Genomic DNA, 21,486 nt, shown 5'->3' on the forward strand with positions numbered 1-21,486 from the left:
ACACCTGAGAGCTAAGGGTCTGAGTTCAGATCCTGCAGGCTTCAGAGTCTTACTGTACGAGGGATAAATACAGAGGGCCAGTTTGAAGTAATGCACAGAAAGAGTCATTTTCAGCAGGTCCGCATTAAGTCCGTTTTTGAAAATTCTCAGGTCGTCCAGTGACACGCAGACCCATACACACTCAAAGTGTTTCGCTTCCCTCCTCTCCCCCCCCCCCCCCCCCACACCCCTCCCCATGCATAAACCGGGATCTATGCATGCACTCCTTTATGAAAATTATCCCCATAGTGTGTGCAAGCTGATTTTCTCACATTTCTTTGAAAATAGCACATTTTGTGACCAAAGCTTTAACTATAGCCGGTTAATCAACTAAAGCAAAAAACAAAAAACAGCCTAGACAGCCTACTGGTCTGATTACTTCCCACCCCAGAGACACTATTGTCAGACCTGCTGGGCCACTTCCGCCCTCCACCTCAATTATTAGGTCATAAGTCCTATTGGGCTGATACTTTCCCTCTACCCATGCCCTCATGGTTTGTTAAAATAAACCTACTTCCATCCCAACCCTAATCCTGCTGCCCCAGGAATGAGAAAAGGTACACAAAGATGAGATTTCTACAATGTACTCTCGCCTTAGATTGATGAACTCTCTACATAGGTGCTATCAACCTAGGATAAGAGTACAGTGTAGAAATCTCATCTTTGTGCACCCTTCCTCATTTCAAATCACATCAAATGTTTACTGATGTATACTGTGCTGTTCATACATCTCACTGTGAATGTAAAACTGGCCCCAAAATCCTAGAATACCACCAAAACTTCTCCTCGAGTTACTAGTTGTCCCTCCTACAGTGGTATAAATGGTCGACTTATATGAGAGCCTAATAAACAGGTTCACTCTCTCTCTCTCTTTCTCTCTCTCTCGTGAAAATGTTGCAGTAACTCAAAAATTGCCCTAAAAGACCATTGTTTGTCTGTTGACTTATAATTATGAATGTCAATTTGTAAACTGTTGTGATCTATACATGGAAGGATGTTTAAATAAAATTTGATTACACAGTGTAGTTACAAAGCAATTAATGTTCTAAAATTAAATAATTTGTAAAAGACTTCAAAGTCCCATATCAATTTTACACAAATGTACCCTTAGAGATGCATGGTTAGCCAATCTAGAACTACATTTCCCACAATTCCCAATGCTGATGGCTGTTTTTTATATTGCAGTTCTATGCTCTGGACTCTCACGCAAACGCTGCCGTGGCATAGTGGAAGATGGGAAGAAAGGCAGTAACCCAGCATGGGAAGCTGCCTTTGCTAGTGAACTCAGCCACTCTTTGCAACAAAGTGTTCTCCTTATCATTGGTTCTCACTGACGGAGACAAGGTGGAGCATGCCAAAAAATCACACACACCCTTAAAATTAGCCCAAAATCCCGCAACCAAAAAAAGCCAAAACTTTCCCGCAGCCACTCGCAAAAAGTTGCCCACTTGGGGATGAAAACCTCCCATCTGGCAACACTGCAAAAGTCGGGCTATTTCAAAATAGTTCAAGCCGACTGAATTGTGGGGGTTTTATATTCTCTTTAGGCCTATTTTGGCACACAACTTAAATTTGGTCCTTGGCTATTTTTCATAAATCAAACCAAAAAACAACAGTGGGCTATATATTTTTTTTCTTATTTCTTTAACTGCCGGGTAGGTTTGACGGAGACTCTTGCTATGTGTGCCACACTATGGCCAGGGGTCCAGTGAGGATTGCGCTTGTGGGTACGGACACAAACTTGGATGAGCCAGGTGGGGGGAGTGGGGTGGAAGAGGTCACTATAACAATACCCCCACCCCCACCATCACCCGAGAGCATGTGACCCGCATCCTTCTGATAGTGCTGTTTGGAAAAAGGATCACAAATCACTTCACTTTTTTTTTTTTTTTATACTAGTGTCAAAATATTCTATAATATCCTCTACTAGTACAAATTAAAAACATTTGCAAGCAAAACAGGGGCATTGCACCCTCGCCTCTGAACAGTAGCCAGTCTGCATAGACCTGCCATGTGTTGTGCTGTTTAAAGAGACTTGCCGAAATCCTAAATAAGACTGAAGAAGTAACAGATGCAGAAGTTAGGAAATCCCTTGTTGAACTTCTCACCCTGCGTGGATTGTCAGTGATGTAATGCTTCTGGCAGTGCTCCTGGCATCATCTCAGCATGCTGTTTGTACTGTGGCTGGCGTACATGCCCTCTGTCTGCACTTCTTGCATGCTAATTTTTGATTCAGATCATTTATCAGTTTGTGAAAAAGCTCCATAATAAAGGTAAGTTAAAAAAAATATTGACATGAATTTGATTGGTATACAGACTACAAAGAACTCAAACATACCTAACAAAATGGGTTTTTTTTTTTCCTAGAACTCAAAAGACTTGGTATAGAATTTGATCATCCCAACTCCTTACTCTTCACCCTCTGAAAGGCTGGGTTTGTGTACTGCACTGTTGTAAAGAGTGTGAGAAAACTAAAAACGTTGCATGCATGCACTGGTGTCACTCTTGAGATGAAGCCCATTCCTTGCTTTCTCTGGTGGACCTGGAGCCTACTGCAGATCCTAAATGTGTGAAAGTGAAGGCACACATTCCCATCGCCTGCTGTCAGCAGACTTCAATAAAGGTAGGGTGATCCATTGGCCAATACGGTTATAGGTGTCACTGCCTGTAGGGTGCCTTGGCACCACACCACGAGCTTCCGCAGGCAGTTATTACCCACAGCGGGAGCCAGCAGTGCAGGTCACCCTGCTGGGCGTGGTTTAGAGGGATTGTGGGGGCAAGCCCCCCCCAAATTCTCAAATGCTGCATTGGCCCACATGGGCTGGAAGACAGAGGAGGCAGCAGCCGGTGCACTTGCATCATGCATGGGTATCTGTCAGACAAGGGCTGCAGGGCTCTTTGCTGCCTGCTCTCCGGTATATCAGGTAGTGGTGGCAGCCATAGCGGTGAGGAGTGCAGGGACTCGGAGCCTGCACAGCGCTGCTGGTCCCTGCAGCCCCCTCCTCCCTCTATTGTGTGCTTCCTGCTTCCAAGTGGAAAAGCACAGGTAGAGGGAAGAGGAGGGGGTGCCGTGAGAAGAGCAGCACTGCACATGTTCTGAGTCCCCACGGTCTCAGCTGCTGAGTATGCGGAAGGGAGAGAGGGAGAGAGACTGATGGAAAAGTGGAGGGGAAGGACAGAAATGGGAGAGGAGGTTAGGACAAGAAGGAAAGAGATGGGGAAGGTGAAGGTGGGATAGGAGAAAAATGAGAGGGGAGGAAAGAGATGAGGGAAGGAGGGAAGACTGGAAGAAGGAAAAGAGATAAAGAGAGGAAGGAGGGAGGGGTAGAGTTGTGTGATAGGAGCAGGAGAGCAGTGGGTGAGAGATGGAGAAGTGTGAGTGGGGGGGGAGGAGGAATGTGTGAGGGAGTGAAGAATGGAATACAGGGTGGATAACGAGAAACACAAGATAAAAGGGAAAGAAAGGAAATGTGAGCTAGGTCTGAGATAAGCAAGAGAAGAAAGGACAGAAGAATCTAGAGGCAAGGCAGAGAGAATGGAATGGATAAGCAGAATGAGGGAAAGTAGAACTCAAAGGGGAGAGGGAATATGGAAAAAGAAAAAAATACTGTGGCACCTTGATGGGCTGGGCCACTAGATGTCACTGAATGAGCCTTCCATCCCTCACAACCTGGAGGGTCTGGATTGGAAGCCTCAACCCTATTTAACCAAGCCATTTTAGAACTCCATGGGATCAGTTTAAGGGAGCCTTGTGACAGTAAGGATGTTTACATTTTATACTCTGGTGAGGCCTCCCAGCTTCACCCAGATGGAGTTTCAGTTGGAAGTGATAACTCATCGTGCACTCCCTGCCAGAGGGTCCTTCTCTTACTATTTTACAGAAAAGATAGATCTTTATACCTGATTCCCTTTTGGGGTGAAAGGGTTCTCACCCAGAGGACCGAGCACCTGGGCGTCCACTCTAAACCCCAGGCAGACAAGCACCAGTGATGGATCAAGAACACAGTGAAGGCTGAAGAAATATCCAGGTTACTATTTAGAAGCATTTTTTTGGACCTGAGCAATGTGGGGAGGGTTTTGGGTCCCCTCTCCCCACAGTATTGCAGAGCTGATGTAGCCTGATCCCATCTGACGTTTCCCCATGAGAAGTCCCCCAGAAACAACAGCTAAGGATGAAGGAGAAAGACCAGGAGACCCCGATCAGATCTCTACACTCCTAGGACCAGGATGGGTTAAGTGTCCAGAAAGGAGGTGGAGCAAGATAGGACTTTTTGCTGTGAAGTTGGGGACCACTCCAATAGGATTCCTGGTTAGCCACTGGGTGAGCCATGGAAGCTGTACCCAGAAGCCTGAAAACACTAACCTACCTAGAATTACACTTGTACCAGCAGCCAGATGTAATTTCAACATTATGGACAAATTGACTTTCTTTAATTCTTACCAATCAGTGCATTTTATTTTAACACCCAGACCCTAGTCCTATCTGATTTGTCACAGCATCTCATCCCATGGGATGCCTCTACATTATTTAAACACACTGGGGCGGATTTTAAAACCCCTGCGCGCTGGCGCGCCTATTTTGCATAGGCCGCCGGCGCGCGCAGAGCTCCGGGACGTGCGCACGTCCCGGGGCTTCCTGTCGGGGGCGTGGCGGAGGCGTGGCGGGATGACGCGGCGTTTAGGGGCGGGGCGCGGCATTTCGGGGCGGCGACGTGGGCGTGGTTTCGGCCCGGGGGCGTTCCGGGGGCATGTCCGCGGCCTCCAGAACAGCCCCCGGGACCGGACCACGGAGCGGGGCAGCTGGCCGATGCACGCAAAGTTACGCCTGCTGAAAGCAGGCGTAACTTTGCCGACAAAGGTAAGGGGGGGGGTTTAGATAGGGCTGGGGGGGTGGGTTAGGTAGGGGAAGGGAGGGGAAGGTGGGGGGAGGGCGAAGGAAAGTTCCCTCCGAGGCCGCTCCGAAATCGGAGCGGCCTCGGAGGGAACAGGCAGCGCGCGCTGGGCTCGGCATGCGTAGGTTGCACAAATGTGCACCCCCTTGCGCGCGCCGACCCCGGATTTTATAAGATACGCGCGGCTACGCACGTATCTTATAAAATCCAGTGTACTTTTGTTCGCGCCTGCTGCGCGAACAAAAGTACGCGCTCGCGCAAGTATTTAAAATCTGCCCCACTGTGAAGCAAGACACCATGGTCTGGGCCATAAGCGTGTTGGTCTGGTATAGCAAAAATGACAAAAGGCGAGTGGCACCTTTTAGACTAACCAATTTATTGAGCAATGAGCATAGCAAGAATCCCCCAGGGATTAAGAGTTAAGCATGGGGTGGAATTTGCTCTACGGAGCAGCCCCCCGAAGAAAAATAAATATGTTTCTGTGCCCTTTGGACTAAAACTCCCACTAAGGGTTACAATAAAGAAGGCAAAGTTAAGAGAAATGAAAATAACAAAGTCTAAATAAAGAAAACGGGAAAATAACTGAATTAGGACCCAGAAAAAAAAAGGAAATAAAATAAGGAGAATAGAAAAATGGTGAAGTATAAAGGTTTGCAAATATTTCCTTGAACTGCCTTGGTGCAACTGAACATGTGGGGCGGCCGAGGCTGGAAGGGTTGGGCCACGGAAGGCGGGACGAGAGATTGCAGAGAGAGAGAAAGAGAGAGTGGTGGTGGGGGGGGGGTGAGTCAGGGAGGAAGGAAAAGGTTGCACCCTGATCCCGCAGCCCCCACCCTCCACTAATTCAAGCCAGTCTGAGGTCCATCCTGGGGAGGAGGAGGGAGAGGAGTGAAAGCGTTGAAGTCTGTTCAGGTAGAGGGGAGAGAAGGAGGAGAGTACTGAGGATTCAACCTAGGTAGGGGAAAGTGCTGGAGTCTGTCCTGGAGTGGGGCTGGGAGGGGGAGAATGCTGGGGTCTTCCACCCCACTAATCTAATCCACAGGAGTCTCAGGGTGACTAGAGAGCTGAAAAGTTCCCAGCCCTGCTTCTGGGAGTTTCCAGTTGACGTTTTGTCTGCATGTTTCTATTTCTAATTTGTGGCTGCTTTTTCTCTATTTGGTGAGGATTTGCCTGTGTTCTGTATATGTGACCGAGGTGAAGGATATTGCTAGCATTTAGTTTCTGTGTAAGAATCTGTAGCAGTCCAGCTTGTTCTGTTTTCCAAATAGGAGGTGTATTGGTGTTCTAAAGCTCACTGCAATTTTTGCAATGCTGCCTTTTCATGGGAAGAGCTGTTTATGTTTGTCCTGGGTATTGGCCCGGTTATGGTATGGCAGTTTTGCCACAAAGGTACCAATTGTGTTTTTGGCAGGGTTTTGTGCCAAGCACAATATGCTTGGAGATGGAGGGCATTTGCTTCGCTGTTAATGAGATCCTTTTTATATTCCTTTTTCAACTCCTACTCCTTAACAAGGTAGAGATTACTTATTGGTTGGGTAGAGGTTAAGGGTCTGTTCTGGTGGAGGTGAAGGACCACATCCATACAGACCTAAAGGTCACACTTGTGTCTACTTATGGATTATAAATAAAAGTGTTTTAAAATAAAAAACAAATTAAGTCACCCAGCTCATGGTATCATGAGTTTTGTACAGGGTGCGGGCACACTTTTTCACTTTGCTATAGGTGCCTCAAACATTCATCCATTATCAAAGAAAATGGCTCAAATCAAAATTTCAATGGAAGCATTCACACTACCATGTTTCCAAAATCTAGTCAGAGAGATCATGTCATATAAAATATATTGTGGGCCAAACAATTTGCTTGGCTTTAGGCATCCACATACAAAGATCATGCTGCAATATTAAAACCAAGCATGGCATAAATAGATTCCAGTTCCAGTACATTATATGCCGCACATTCTTTTGCTGTGATTTTCCTATATGTGTGTGCTGTTCACTCCGCCTCTCCTCTGTGATAAATAGATTCCTCACATGACTTACATGCACCAACTGCTTAATTTTCATGTTAAAAAAATATTTTTGCTAGTTTCAGGTCCTACAGGACCAACATAGCTGAGGAAAACTAGGCTGTGTTTTTTTCAAACATGCCAAGGACAGGGAAAAACCTTACAGTCCATCATCTCTGATGTTAATGTGCACTAAGCTTTCAACTAGAGCAGGAAGCAGAAGATATTTCTGTATCAGGGTGAATGCTCCATTTCCTTTTCCTAAATTGTGTGCCAAAAGTTTCTGATCATTTATCTACACACTATTTCAATTAGTGAATGTGCAATAATTCCTCCTCCATTCCGCCTACAGTTTATTTGATCTTGCTTTCCTTGATCACACGGCTGTCCCTGCATGGAGAATGATAAGGTGGAGAGCTGGCATAATCCATGCTGATTTTCTGCTGGCTCATGCTGGGTTCCCAACCCTGGAGTTTTCTTGAGCTGCAGCATAGGTCAGTGCTTTTCAGATCCAGAGTTGTGACCCCCGTACTGGGCTGTGGCAGGTCACTAATATGATTATGTTCCTGCTCCAGCCCATGTGCCATTGTGAAGCTGATCCGGCCCTGCGCCATACCTCAGCTGAACGCCTGGCAATCAATGGGGTTTTATTTGTCACCTCTTAGCTCCTGCCTTGAGATCCCAGTAAGGCTGATCAGGGAGACAAACTTGGATTTGACTCGGCCCACCCTCCTGTGTTCTACTTGTGGAGTTTCCTGAGAAGCTCGGGAGGCGCCGTGGCTCTAGGTTGTCCAAGTGGGAGAGAAGATTAACAACGGGAGACAACAAAAGAGAACAAGCAAAATGTGGACTGGTGTGGAGAGGAGAGGGAGATTTTGCTAAAAATGAATGGGCAGCAAAAGGGAGTTTCGGGATAAGAGGGAGGGAATAATGGGGACTGGTGAGAGAGTAACGAGTGGGGGGCAGGAGACAGCACTGTGAAGAGGAGAGTGACAAAAAGTGACAGAAACATGGACCTGATAAGTAAGCGGCATCTTCACCTAGCCATCCAGACTGAAAGGAGGTCAGAACAGGCAGAACCACCCCCCTGTATGAAACGTGAAACAACCTCATCTTCTTTGTACCATACTATTTTACATTGTTTGACATGGTTTACAAGAAACATCAATGTCTATCTGTAGTTATTAGTTGACGTGAAACGGCTACAGCTAGCAATTTTTGTCTTTTTTTCTTTAATTTTATGAAAACTCAAAATTACAAGATATTATTCTCTGGGCTGTGAATAAATGTTTTTCTTTTACAGAGTCCCAAGAAATAAATGTTGCCTTCCACTGGGTCTCAAGCAAAAAAACAGAAGTTTTGAAAACCACTAGCTCAGCCTGCCCAAGCTTCTTAAATGCGCTATGAGCTGCGGCTAATTTGTTTATCATGATTATAACACTTTCCCTATGTTCTGAATGGATTTATTTCTAATTTACTTATAAAGCATTTGATATTCCACCTTTCTCTAATGGTAGCCCCAAGATGGGATACATAAAATAATGAGGCACTGATTACATAATGATGAGGGCAACTAAAGAGGTCATCATCTGCCTTTAGTGACCCAATAACCATTTTTTTTTTTAGTACGTAATCACACTGACCATAACGATTGTGTCATCAGTGACAACTCCACTTCCACTCACCTGGAATGGTAGGTTTGATGCCAAGGAGTGCTGATCGAGCCCTGAGATACTTGCATCATGCTGGGATCGGGTTGGTTCTCCACAAATTTGGTTGAATGCCAGGAGTGCGGTCGACCCACCAGTTCACTTCGTCTGTGCAGGGACAGAAGGATAAGAAAAGATCAGTGTAAAACACTTGTAGCCTCAGCCAGCCTCCCAGCCTCTCCCATGGCAGCCTGTACCTCACCATAAGGTTCTGCCAGCTGTGAGAAAGACTAGGCCAGAGAAAAACAGGTCAAGCTGCACTATGGAGACAGGACAAGAAAAAAAAAAAGAGTATGGGACCTTCATGCATGGTTGGATAATGTTCACGTTGACAGATTTGTGCTTTACATACTGAGGGCAAGAAATACAAAAAAATTAAATCAGGCACGGTGCAACACACTTATCAGAAGAAGGGCTGGATTCTGCCACCACGGAGCACTCCTGAAGAGCTTCCTAACTGTGAAAAACAAAGTCGTACATTGGTTCTTGATGACGTACTTGGGAGAATCAGAGGAACACACTGCTCACGACCTCGGGGACCAGAATCAGGATAAACTGCACCATTATTAGTAACATTAGATGGGTCTGGATTCCAACTGGGCAGTACTTCAGACAAGTGTGACGTAATAAATGTCAACGCTTGTAATCAGAGAATAGATGCCCTGTGTGTTTCCTTTAACAGTTTTGAGAAGGGATATCTCAAACGGCTCTTTTGAATCTGGTAGATAGATAATCCCCCTGCTGTTTGCTTAGGCACATCCTACCCTACATTATCTAGTGTCAGCTCAGCATGTCACTGTGCCAGGAGACCAGGGACCAGTCTGATGATGATTATTATTATTAAAGCTGCAGCATCACTTTAAAAGGAAACTACTCAAACCCCTTCCTCCCCCACCCAACCCCTATCACCAGGGGTCAGCCTTCAGAAACTCCCTTTGAAAGATCTGTACAGCACAGACCATTCTTTCAGGTTTAATGACATCTTTGATCACTGGTGAAAGAATGAAACCACGTGCCAAAGTTATTAAGCTAGAAAGATAAATGATTACAAAAAAAAAAAAGAAATCAAATTTTACACATAGGTTTTCTTCAAAGAGCGCTCTCTTTGTTGCCTTCTTGTGCCAAAAAAAGAAGGAGAATAAAGAATACTGTAGATCAAGAGGTGTGTGTGTGTGTGTGTGAGAGGAGGCCCACAAATGGACCTACATTTTGCAAAGCCTTTAGGGAACAGGCTTGAGGATTTCAGGAATGTATTTACAGTGTCTGTAGAACGCATGCATATTTCGGCTTATTTATAAACATTCGATGTTCTGCCTTTTGTCAAAATGGTCTCAAGGCAGATTGCATATCAAAATGAATTACAATTACATTGCTCAGCACGCCGAGTTATTTTACAAGAGAGGAGAGGGCTGTGTCCTTTCTGTTACCCACATAAAAGGCAGGGAGATCCATATTCGAAAGCCATTTAGATGGATAACTTAAAAGTTAAAATGGCATTTTTAGCCATTCATTTGATTATATTCTAGCCAAAAAACTAGTTATTTGGCTAGAATTTAGCCATATAAGTCAGGAGCGTTCCAAGGAGTAGCAGAGTTAGCCAGATAAGTTATCCACCCAATATTCAGTGGTGTGACCGTGCAGCTTAATATACTCTGCTACTTAGTCAGACAGGGTTATCTGGCTAACTAGCCGAGCTGCATAGCGGCTGAAAAGGACCTCTATATAGCTAAATCCCTGAGTCTGCTAGACAATTTCAAATCATTTCTTCAACTCATAACCTTGGAGGGGGATTTACAAGTCGTGATTATATTACCACAGGAGGGGTGAAATACCATGGGGGGAGGGGTTGGTCCTGTGATATTTCACCCCTCTCCGGGAAAATATCGCAACAGTACTGCTGCAATATTTTTCAGCACGGAAAAACTCCACCTGCTGAATATCTTGGTTAAGTTAGCCGGCTAGGTGTATCTGGCATACTTAACTAGCCACTCCAAGGCTGAATATTCGCCCCAAGATGTTTATATTAATATAAGGGAGAATGTGTGATTGTTGTCTAGAATAATGTAAATGTTAGTATATGCCAAAGACCATGATTTCTAGCGAACAAAATTGTACTAGTCCTTTAAAAGCACCTTTTGCATGCAAACTGTATAGTCTGTCTTTAACAACAGGAAAAAAGTTGTTTAAAAATTTTTTCTATGGTGTTTTGAGGTTGAGTAAAAAGAAGAGAGTGTTCCTTTCTGCTACCTTTAAATATTCTTTTCCCAATGTGTAAAATAGTTTTGAAAGCGTAAAACTCATTTGTACAGGAACTAAGAGGAGCTGAGTGACTGTGGCAGCGCTCAAGCCAAAACTTGTGTCCGCTTCAAACAGAAACAAACATATTATACGGGTCAAAATGCTTATAACTCTGGAGGTTGGTTTTGGTCCATATAATAATGATAATTATTCCTCTTCCTCATATTGAGGAACCATATTTTGTTATCCTCTCCCCTCTTCACACCGAGGAACCACGTTAACGTTAATGTTACCGTTATTTCTTTTCTCTTTTACTTCTTGTTACCCCCCTCCCAGTTTTGATCCCCCTGTTAAAATGTAATTTCCAAGCTTAACCAGTTTTGCTGTAAACCGGCATGATGTCCACAACTAATGCCGGTATATAAAAATGTTTAAATAAATAAAGATAATTATTATTATAATTTTGTTTATGAAGCTAATTCTTCCATTCTCTTGGGCTGACAACCAATGCTACTCTCCTGTCAGGACTTCGCAGGAGGGTCAGGGAGCAACTCATAAACTGGTACTTTCTCATTAGGTATTAGCCTTAAGGGAAGGAACAAATTGCTTCTGCTGAATATTCTTACCATGAAAATAGGGAAAACACTAAGGGGCAGATTTTCAAAGGGTTACATGTATAAGTTACGCGCGTAACCCCGAAAACCTGCTCCTGCGCGCGCCAAGCCTATTTTGCATAGGCTCAGCGACGCACGCAAGCCCCGGGATGCGCGTATGTCCCGGAGCTTTGAAAAAGGGGCAGGAAGGGGGCAGGGCGCCGGTCCAGGGACGGTCCTGAGGCCTCCGGCACAGCGGCCGTGCCGGGGGATGGCGTGCTGGCAGCCGGCTGGTGCGCGCAAGTTACGCCTGCCAGAGGCCTAAAGGGAACGGGGCGGCCTCGGAGGGAACGGGGAAAGCAATCGGGGTTCCCCTAAGGCTTGGCGCGCGCAAGGGGGCAGATTTTCAAAGGGTTACATGTATAAGTTACGCGCGTAATCCCGAAAACCTGCTCCTGTGCGTGCCGAGCCTATTTTGCATAGGCTCGGCGACGCACACAAGGCCCGGGACGCACGTATGTCCAGGGGCTTTGAAAAAGGGGCGGGGTAGAGGGAATGGCGCCGGTCTGGGGACGGTCCTGAGGCCTCCGGAACAGCGGCCTTGCCGGGGGATGGCGCACTGACAGCCGGCTGGCGCGCGCAAGTTACACCTGCCAGAGGCGTAAATCCTAAAATAAAGGTGGGGGGCATTTAGGTAGGGCTGGGGGGGGGGGGTTTAGATAGGGGAAGGGAGGAGAAGGTGCAGGGGAGTGGAAGGAAAGTTCCCTCCGAGGCCTCTCTGATTTCGGAGCGGCCTCGGAGGGAACGGGGAAAGCCATCGGGGCTCCCCTAGGGCTCAGCGTGCACAAGTGTGCACCCCCTTGTGTGCACCGACCCCGGATTTTATAACATGCACGCGGCTGTGCACACGTTATAAAATCGGGTGGACATTTGTTCGCACCAGGTAGCGCGCACAAATATACCCGCGCGCAGATTATCAAATCTGCCGCTAAGTTTTCTTAAAATGTTTTTTTTTGTTTTTTAAAAGGTGTCCAGAGCAATACAATATAAAGCTAGCTAAGCAGTGGAACCGGTTACCTACACAGGCAGTGTAATCTCTGCTCCTGGAGCCTTTTAGGGGCCAGATTATACAGACATCAGTACGGGATGGTGTGGGCATGATGGATCCTGCTTAAAGGCAGACGTAAAGGCAGACAAATGAACTAGATGACCTACTGAGGAACTCTGCATTCTTTAATGTACATGTACTAGCTGATGCCCACTGAAAACTGAGTGGAGGATATGTTCAAATGGAGGTGCTCAGCACTCTCTCTCCTTAGGGTGAACCTGGCACTCTCTTCCGCTCCTTCAGAAGGAGAGAAGCAAGTTTCAGCGAAACAGGCCTTCACCTGGCTCTTCCCATTTGAAAAGGCATTGGGTTCCATCTCTCTGACACCATCATCGAGGCTCTTCAATACCAGGCACCAAGCGAAAGCAAAGCAGCACCACCATCAGTCTCCATCAATGTGCAATGCGCGGGAATGACTTTGGAAATCAGGCCTCCAAATGACAAACGAGCCGTGAAGGCACGAGGCATCCCCCTCTCCTTCCCATAAACACACATACATTATAGATTGTCACCCATGCCTCCTTCGGCCTATCCTTCAAAGTGAAACCACAGGAGCAGTATTTCACTGATAGCAGCAACAATCAGGATTTGAGCCACTGATGACAAGCAAGCTCTGGAACTTGACCTTTGATCCAACTGCCCTTTGTATTGGATTTCAAGCTGGTCTCTCTGATGAAGAAAAACAGAAATCGACAAGAAAGAAAACTCTTAGGCCTCTATTTTACTGAGCCTCTTCCCAGAAAATGGGAGAACCTTCTGGAAGTAAATCTGGCTCTGGTGTAGGGTAGGTATCAAACAATGACCAGGCACTCCCAAAGAAAGGGATTTTAGAATAAATACATCAAAGCAAATACTTTCAACAGGCCAATGTTTCAGTTATTGTGACTTTCTTTAAAGCTTCCTAATCTATCCTGTGCTTTTTTTTTTTTTGCAGCTTCTCTGTTCAGTTGAGCACAAGCGGTACCAGCAGAAGTATGTTTTTCTCTAGCGTGATCGCAGAGAGACGACCAGCATTTTTTTTTGAAAACAGTCTTCCTAGCAAAATATACTGTACATCTTCCCTCTTACCAGCACCTTTGTGTTGTTGTAGGGTTTTTTTGCTTTTTTTTGTAATAATTTTTTTCCCGATTTCCTTTAAAGGTCTCTGTTGATGGTCTGTGTGCTGAGCAAAACAGCAGGCCAGGCCTCAATGTCGGTTTACTAGGAAAATCCTGCTCAGATCTCGTCGCATTCCTTCTGATGGCGGCGAGAATAATCAAAGCCACAAGGTGGCCGCTCTCCTCTTTGAGTATAAACAGACAGCACGGGATTCGCAGCTCTCAGCAGGACCACTTTAACCACTCCATGGGCCCTAGGCAAACTTTTCTGGATGGGCTCTTTTCCCTCCCATATCTGATTCTGGATTTTATTACTTGCCTTTCCAAATTCAAGCTCAAGGTAAATCGCAGTCAGGCACAGTAGGTAGTTCTCGGCCCCAGAGTGTTTACAATCTAAGGAGATCATTTACTATGCCAAAGGGTACAAAAAAAAATACCGTGGACTGCAGGAAAAATACCATGGGGGAGATGGGCGCGAGCGTTCCCACAGTATATTTCCTGTCCGTGGTAAAATACCGCAGAGGCTTCTGTGTGGGGAACGTGCTTAAAATTCACGCAATGGCAGCCTCCTTCGTACGGGGCCACCATCTTCTTACAGGGCTAGCAGCGGCCCTAAAGCAACCCAGTCTGGCGATACCCCCCCCCCCCAGCCCCCCACCCTCCGCCGCCTCGAGAAGCAGCCCAAAATGAAAAAAAAAAAGAAAAGAAATTTTCAAGTCGTGTGGTGATGCCCCCATCCCTCATCAAAACCCCTCCCTTTTCACAATAAGTTGACTCCCTGATCAAGATAACCTTCCCCTCCCCATCCAAAGCCACCCCACCCCGATCCCAAATCCCCCCACGCCCTATCCCACACCCCAGCCGTACCTTGTAATCTAGTGGGGCCCGGAGCACCCCTTAGGATCTGGGCCGGCCACAGCCATCAGGTGGGGAGGGAGGGTGGGCTAGAGAGGGTACAGGAGCCAGGGAGGTTGGCAGCCTGTTACCAGGAGGGGGGAGGGGGGGGGGGTTGAAACTGGGGAGGTTTGGTTTGCGGGGGTTGACTGTTTAGCAAAAAGGGTGGGGAGTGAGTGCATAGCATTGCTGTGTCAGTAAACCCTTTTTTTTTTTTTTTAACTTTTGGGACTGCTAGGCCACCTCTAGAGGCAGTGGTGGGGTGGGTGTGGGTCTAGCCAGACCCCTTGGGGGGCCTTTGACATGATGGGAGGGGGTGCTTTAGGAGCATCGAGATGTGATACGTACTGGCTGATTTATGTTTTTGTAGTGTTTTATTGTTTGTTATTAATTAGGAACGTTTTTATGTAACTGCCCGTGAACAGTGGCGTGTGCGAGTAATAAACTTGCTGGCCTTCTCCTCTGGAAGACTCCCTGAGCAGCTATGGCCTTTGATCCAACACAGAAACATTCAGTAAGGCACTAGAAACCTTTTCTGTTTCAACGTGACTTTGATTTAGAGGCTTATGCCCACGCAGACCAGTCTTAAATGCTTATAGCAATTCAAAGATTTACATGAAAGCATTTTATATGTCTTCATTTTATGAATGTTTTAGTTTGTTCGCCACTGCGAATGTTGTGGAGCATGCGGATTATAAATCTTTTAAAATAAATAAACATGCTAGCAGAATACCTCACCTAGGTCTCGCACACGAGCACACACACAAAAAAAAACCAAAGACAGTCACCAACTACAGAATAAGTGACCACAAATTAGAAATAGAAATATGCGGACAAAAATGGAATTCTTTCTTGCTCTGCTGTCCACTACAACTTCACTCCTCCCCTCCTGTACCCTTCAGACAGGAGAGGAGATGGGAACAAGAGAAGGGGGCTCGATTAGAGAGCCTGGCTATTCTTTGCTCTAAAGTCTGCTCCAGGCTTACCCCCACCCCTTCTGTCCCCTGAATGACAGGAAGGGAGGGGCTGGATTATGGAGCAAAGTGACTCTTCTTTGCTGTGCTTTGTGCTCTGTATGCTCTAGGTTCACCCCCTCTTTTCCCGTTACCGAAACACTGCCTGGGAGGGGAGGTGCTGGAGCAGGAAGCAGAGGACTGGTCTCTGCTGTCTGAGATTGGAGGGGGGGGGGGGGTGCACTGGCCAATAGTCATTGGGGCAAAGTCCTATAGCAGTTTGTTATCTACCCTAGGTATTTATTTTCATGGTCCTCAGTTACGTTTAACCCCTGTTCCTTGTAATGCTCTTATGCAACTACTGTTTCAATGTAAACCGATGTGATATGTATTTGCTACATGAACGCCGGTATAGAAAAATTAAAAATAAAATAAATAAATGAAATGAAATGAAATGAAATGGGTGCCCTATACTGGGCTGGGCAGCTACCCCCTTTGCATCTGGGTAAAAGTGGCTCTGTCTGTGAGAGGGCAGGGTACAGAGATTCCCATTTTCAGATGAAAAATGAAAATAAGCAGAGTATTAATAGAAATAGGCCTGAAGAAACATGCACATTATTTATACGAGTCTTTGACAAATGTTCCACAATTTTACCAGTGGCACACAACACATCCCCCATTCTTGTTCTTCTGTTGCACCATGTTTTCAGTAAAAGCAGAGAAACAAAAGCAACAAATATTAAATGTTTCCTCTGCAAACGTGCGGCATTTTGTAAGAACAATTGGAGTTTATGTAGAGCCCCCTTTGGGTTACTTTACCAGGCTGAGGATTAAGCCACTCTTGTCTGGGAGAGGAAACGTGATAATAGTGTGGGTGGTTAGCTCCCCCTTGTGGGAGAAGGTAAATGGAGAGCTCCTTTGATATGTAAACCCTGGTCACCACTTTACCTTGTGGAATCTTTGTTACCCTTCCCAGGGGCAACATGTCATGCTTGTCCCATCTTTTGGTTTACGTTGGAGTAAGGCCTTTGAGAAGTGAGATCAGGGAAGGATGTGGAGTCAGAGATCCTTCTTCTGTTTTTGCAGAAACACCTTACTTACACGCCCCATGTGTTTTTCCCTCTTTTTTTTTTTTTTTGTAAAAGGATTTTGATTTTATCTTTTCTGGGCTCTGGTTAATTAGGGGGCTCAGTCTTTTGTTTGGACATTACAAAGGGAGAGGTTCCCTTCCCAGTGACACATCCTGGGATCATCTGCATCCAGAAGAGAGGGGAGGCAGGCATTCCAGTGGGCCCTTACAAGGACTCACGAACACCTGCAGAAGATCTTGGGAGAAGAGGAGTGTAATGAGTATCATTCTTATACTAGGAGGAGAGAGGGAGGAGTAAACGAAAGCTACTGGAGAGGCAGGAGAAACCAGTGCCTGACTGGACTTTTAGCACATCAATTTCAATGGGAGGAAAGGTCACCGTGGGAAAGGGGAGGGGACATTCATTTCAAGGATCTGGATAATTGGCTTTTATAACCATTAATAAATTAAAGAGCAACAAAGGTCACACATTTATTAAGAAACTCGATTCTAACAGCCAGACATGAAAAGTGCAAATGTAAGGATCATTTCTTCATTGCTCATCATTTCAGTAAAAGTATTGGTGGAAGCCAAATTAGCTTCCAGCGCAATTCCTAATACATAAGAAAAGTCAGCACTCATCACTGCTGATATCATTCATTGCAATGCACGGGGCCTAGAAGACTTGTCTTCTCCCCGCTCAGGGAATCCCGAATATTACGAAAATGGACCATAAAGGGAAGTGTACCATCTGTGACTGCGTTTGAAGTATGGGCCTCTAGAATCTCTATCCAGGACTAACACCCCAGGGGTTACATTTATAAAACTGGGCCCTAGTTACTCCCCATTTCACTACTGCTGTGGTTATGCAAACAAAAATATGAAAAAGTTCTTTCATCTTTGCATTAATTATTTCTCTTTCGGTTTATCAGTGTGAAGAGACAGATTAATGCAAATGCCTTGTTTTAATCAGGGTTATGCCCATTGTCACAGAGACTGTAGGAAAGGGAAGTCTATCATCTAACTCATGACTGAAATTCCCTCCTGGACCACATTTCAGAACCCAAGATCACCTGTCGGCAGTGATGTCAGAAATGATATCTCATACACCCGTGGTTGCTTTGTTGCCCAAAGTGAAGAAAGGGATGAATAAGGTATGACAGCATTAACTCTGTTCAGGGGTTAAGGCACGGACCTTCCAGCAAGCAATGGTCATTTTGCACACCTGAAGGTTCAGGCTGTGATAATTAGCCTTTTAGTCGATTGCTTCCTGGGTCCTTGGATGAGTCAGTCCCACCGGAATGCAGCTGATAGCTCATTTCCCTAATGTGTTATGGAAATGAGTCCTATTGAGCCTCCCTTTTCTTCTCCTGAATACAAGGAAACTGGATGCATTCTGGCACGGAAGCCAGTGTTGCCCTCGAGAAAGGAGTAGACCCTTCTGGAGGCAAAAGGACTGACTGATGCCAGCCATTTCATTTAAGTTTAAAACATTTAATTTTCCATCTTTACCATATAAATTGTTCAAAGTGGCTTTTGATTTAAAATAACACTAAAGCAACACCGTGTCTCCTGTCACCAGCAGCCAGATACTGCAGATCTGTCAACAATTTTATTATCTTAACAGGCAAGCTGTATATGGGAGGCCTGAGCTGGCAGATGAGAGCTCTGGTCAGCCTGCATCTACTCGGGCACTCTGTCAGCTCCTCTAAATCTGGCTAGGTGGGGAGGGGCGGTGCTCAACATCTCCTACAATGTGCAAAAAAAGAGTAGGTGCCTCCTTAGCATCTCTGAAATGTTCCTCAACTACAAATTCATCTTAGCTAGCACGAATGGGAAAGGAAACAATAACCCTCATCCTGCTCCATTAACAAAGGCCAGTAAGAAATGGGAGGGAATAGCACAGGATGTCTTTTGGCTTAGACCAAATGAGCGCAAACAGACACGATCCTTTGTCTATAACTCTGATGAGTTGTCCTTGCAGGAGCCTGCACGCCATAAAACTGCTGGGCTTGCGTCCTGCTACTCAGTGCCTGGCTGAGAAAGTGCCAGGGTGACACAGCACACGGCATCTTCACTGACAGCATTCGTCCGCCGATAAGCAGGAATGGCGGGTTTATGGGTGCAAGAGCATGCTTGCATGTGAACAGTATGGTTACAGGTAGTGTACCTACCGTATGTGAGACAGGATGTAAAGTTGTGATAAGTCAGTAAGGGTGCGGGGGGGTCATATGTGATAAATGAAAGGGTAGTTTGATGGTATAGAATGCAGGGGCTGGCCAAGTGCTTTTAAAATGAGAGATGCAGTGGGGAAAGTAGTACCGTCGGTTTAAAAGTGGCTTTTGACATACAAAATGGTAGCCGGTGGTTTGCACCAAAATAAAGGTCTAGTCACCGCTCCCTCAGATGGAGCTAGAAGGAAGAAAGGAAAAAGTAAAGAGAAGAAAAACAGCAAAAGTACTCGCAGAGATTATAATGTGGCAGCACTGCTTCTTCCAGAAATACTCCTGCTCTGGACAGGAGCACATATATTCTGCTTGGAAGGCTCTGAAAGGGGAATTAAAACAGTATTAGGTGTGTGGCTGAATAAACCTGTTTGGACCAGGCGTGAGGAGCATTCATGGAGCATCAATGGTGCAATCTCCTGCTGCGTGTCCCAAATAGTTTTCTTTACAGACATGCTGAGTATTTTTTGACAAACCTGAATAATTGCCTGTATATCCCCCTTTTATGGCAGTTGCTATTTAACAGAACCTGTCTGTTAATATTTACTCTCAGAGACCAAAAAAAACCCTGGGTGTGAATTTAAATCCCATATGAATGATTATTTTATTTTTCAACTACACTATTTTCCGTTAAAGAACATAACATTACTGATAAATTGGGACGTCAATATTCAGCAGCTAAAGAAGTAATTTCTTTCTCCACTGTGCCTCAGAGTCTCTAATCACATACTTCCCCCCAGATACAGCACGTCACGTTTCTACATAAATGATGATAAACAATAAAAAGTGTGATGATGGAAAATAAAAAGAAAGTAGGTAGATGAATAGTTTTACTGTTCTACAGACCTCCAGCGTAGGAAATATCAGGAGCAGTTTTATCATGAGGAAGAGGGAGGCAGCCGCCAGAGGGGGCAAAATTTTGGGAGCGATGAAAAGTGCTCCCCAAAACATTCCTGTGACAACCTTACCTTGTCGAAGAGCAGCGCCACGGTGGAGCCCAGCCTGCTACAGCCTGGAGATTGAAGGCCTGGTAAGGCTGCTGTGGGGCCTATCCCACCACAGCCTAAAGAGAGGCTCTGAAGGCCGCCATCAACTCCATCCCACAGCAGCCAAAGAAGAGAGGGGGGAGGCCATGAGTGTGAGTGCAAGAGAACATGAGATCCTGTGTGTGTGTGTATTTGGTAATACAGCTTGTATGCAAGTGTGTGTGTGGTGTGTGTGATCCTATATGCATGTGTGAGTATATGTGTGAGAGAGAGCCAGTGTGCATGTTTGTTCATGTATAAGAAAGAGAGAGAGGGTGTGAGTGCCTGCATGCATGTGTATATGAGTGAGTGCCTGTGTGCATGTGTGTGAGAGAGGCTATATGCATTTCTATGTGTGTGTGTGTGTAAGAGAGAGAGAAATCCTGTTTGCATGTGTGATTGTGTATGAGCTTGTATGAATGCCTGTTTGAAAGAGAGGTTGTGAGTGAGTGCCTGCGAGCATGTGTATGTGTGAGAGAGCCTGCATAACTGAATGTGTGGTGAGAGGGAGGTTGCAAGTGCCTATGTGCATGTGTGTGTATGAGAGAGAGCCTGTGTGCATTTGTGATATGAGTGAGAGTGTGAGTGCCTGCGTGCATGTGTATGAAATAGTCTTATGCACATGTGAGTGTGTTTGTGTGTGTATGTGATAGAGAGTGTGTGAGAGAGGCTGTGTCTGTGTGTGAGACAGGGTAATACAGCCTGTATATGAACGTGTGTGTGTGAAAGAGAGAGGGTATGTTTGAGAATTTGTCAGCATATGTGTGTGTGAATGTGTGAGAGAGACGGTGTGTGTGTGTATATGTATGTGTGAGGGACAGAAAGCCAGTGTAAGTGTAGGAGAGGGACTATGTGTGAGAACATGGGTGTGTATGGGAGAGTGAGTGTGTAAGTGTGTGTGTGAGATAAATAGGATAAAGTTTTTTTAGTCCCCCTCCCCCAATATAGGACAATCTCAGGGGTGACTGGAAATCAAAAGATCCCAGGCATGGAGAATGGGTAATTTAAAAAAAAAATCTTATTAGTTTTAATTGTTGAGTGTTATTTGATGTGTCTATTATTTTGAAATATTATTTGTAATGATTTTCTTGAGTTTAATTATTGAATAATCTGTTCATCAGCTGTTTTGAAATACTTATTCTTTCTATTAGTATAGTTTTACTGTTAGTGCGCCACACAAAGACCATCACCATTCACTCATTCTCCACTTCTCCAGGGGGCAAATGTTGAGGAAACGTGGGAGGCAGGTTATAGGGTTCCTGGGAGTGAGGCACGGTTGCAAGCTTCCTAGAAATATTATCACTGACACCTGCAACTCCACTGGGAACTCTGATCCCTGCTTTACCCCTTCCGCAGCATTTCAAATCTCCGAAAGGCCCAGAATCCACAGGACTTCCACCTTGACTCTCTTGAAGATTTGACCTGTGCAGTGGCTAGGGAGGAGGGGGTACTATCTGATCCCTTACCTTAGGCAGCCAATTGCCTTGCGCTGCCTCTGGGTAGTATTTCAGGTGATGTTCAACTTTGTTTGCCCTGACCAAAACATTTTTAAAGCAAGAAAAAAAAAAGTTTACTGAGAAACAAGTTCAATACAGAACCAATACCTACTTTTCGGAATGTATGCATGCACATATGTGAC

At 45.4% G+C, this 21,486-nt stretch overlaps 1 protein-coding gene across 5 annotated transcripts in view; it reads right to left on the reverse strand.

Annotated features, from left to right (window-relative positions):
- The window catches only part of SHROOM3 (shroom family member 3), a 600,371-nt gene that overhangs the window by 43,971 nt on the left and 534,914 nt on the right, over positions 1-21,486 (reverse strand). For all 5 annotated transcript variants that reach the window (XM_029600527.1, XM_029600537.1, XM_029600556.1 and 2 more), the window contains one exon: positions 8,622-8,753. In XM_029600527.1, coding sequence (XP_029456387.1) covers positions 8,622-8,753 — 132 coding nt within the window. The remainder of the gene's footprint in view (positions 1-8,621; positions 8,754-21,486) is intronic.

This window comes from Rhinatrema bivittatum, chromosome 1 (genome assembly GCF_901001135.1).
Source record: "Rhinatrema bivittatum chromosome 1, aRhiBiv1.1, whole genome shotgun sequence".
Taxonomy (NCBI): Eukaryota; Metazoa; Chordata; class Amphibia; order Gymnophiona; family Rhinatrematidae; genus Rhinatrema; species Rhinatrema bivittatum.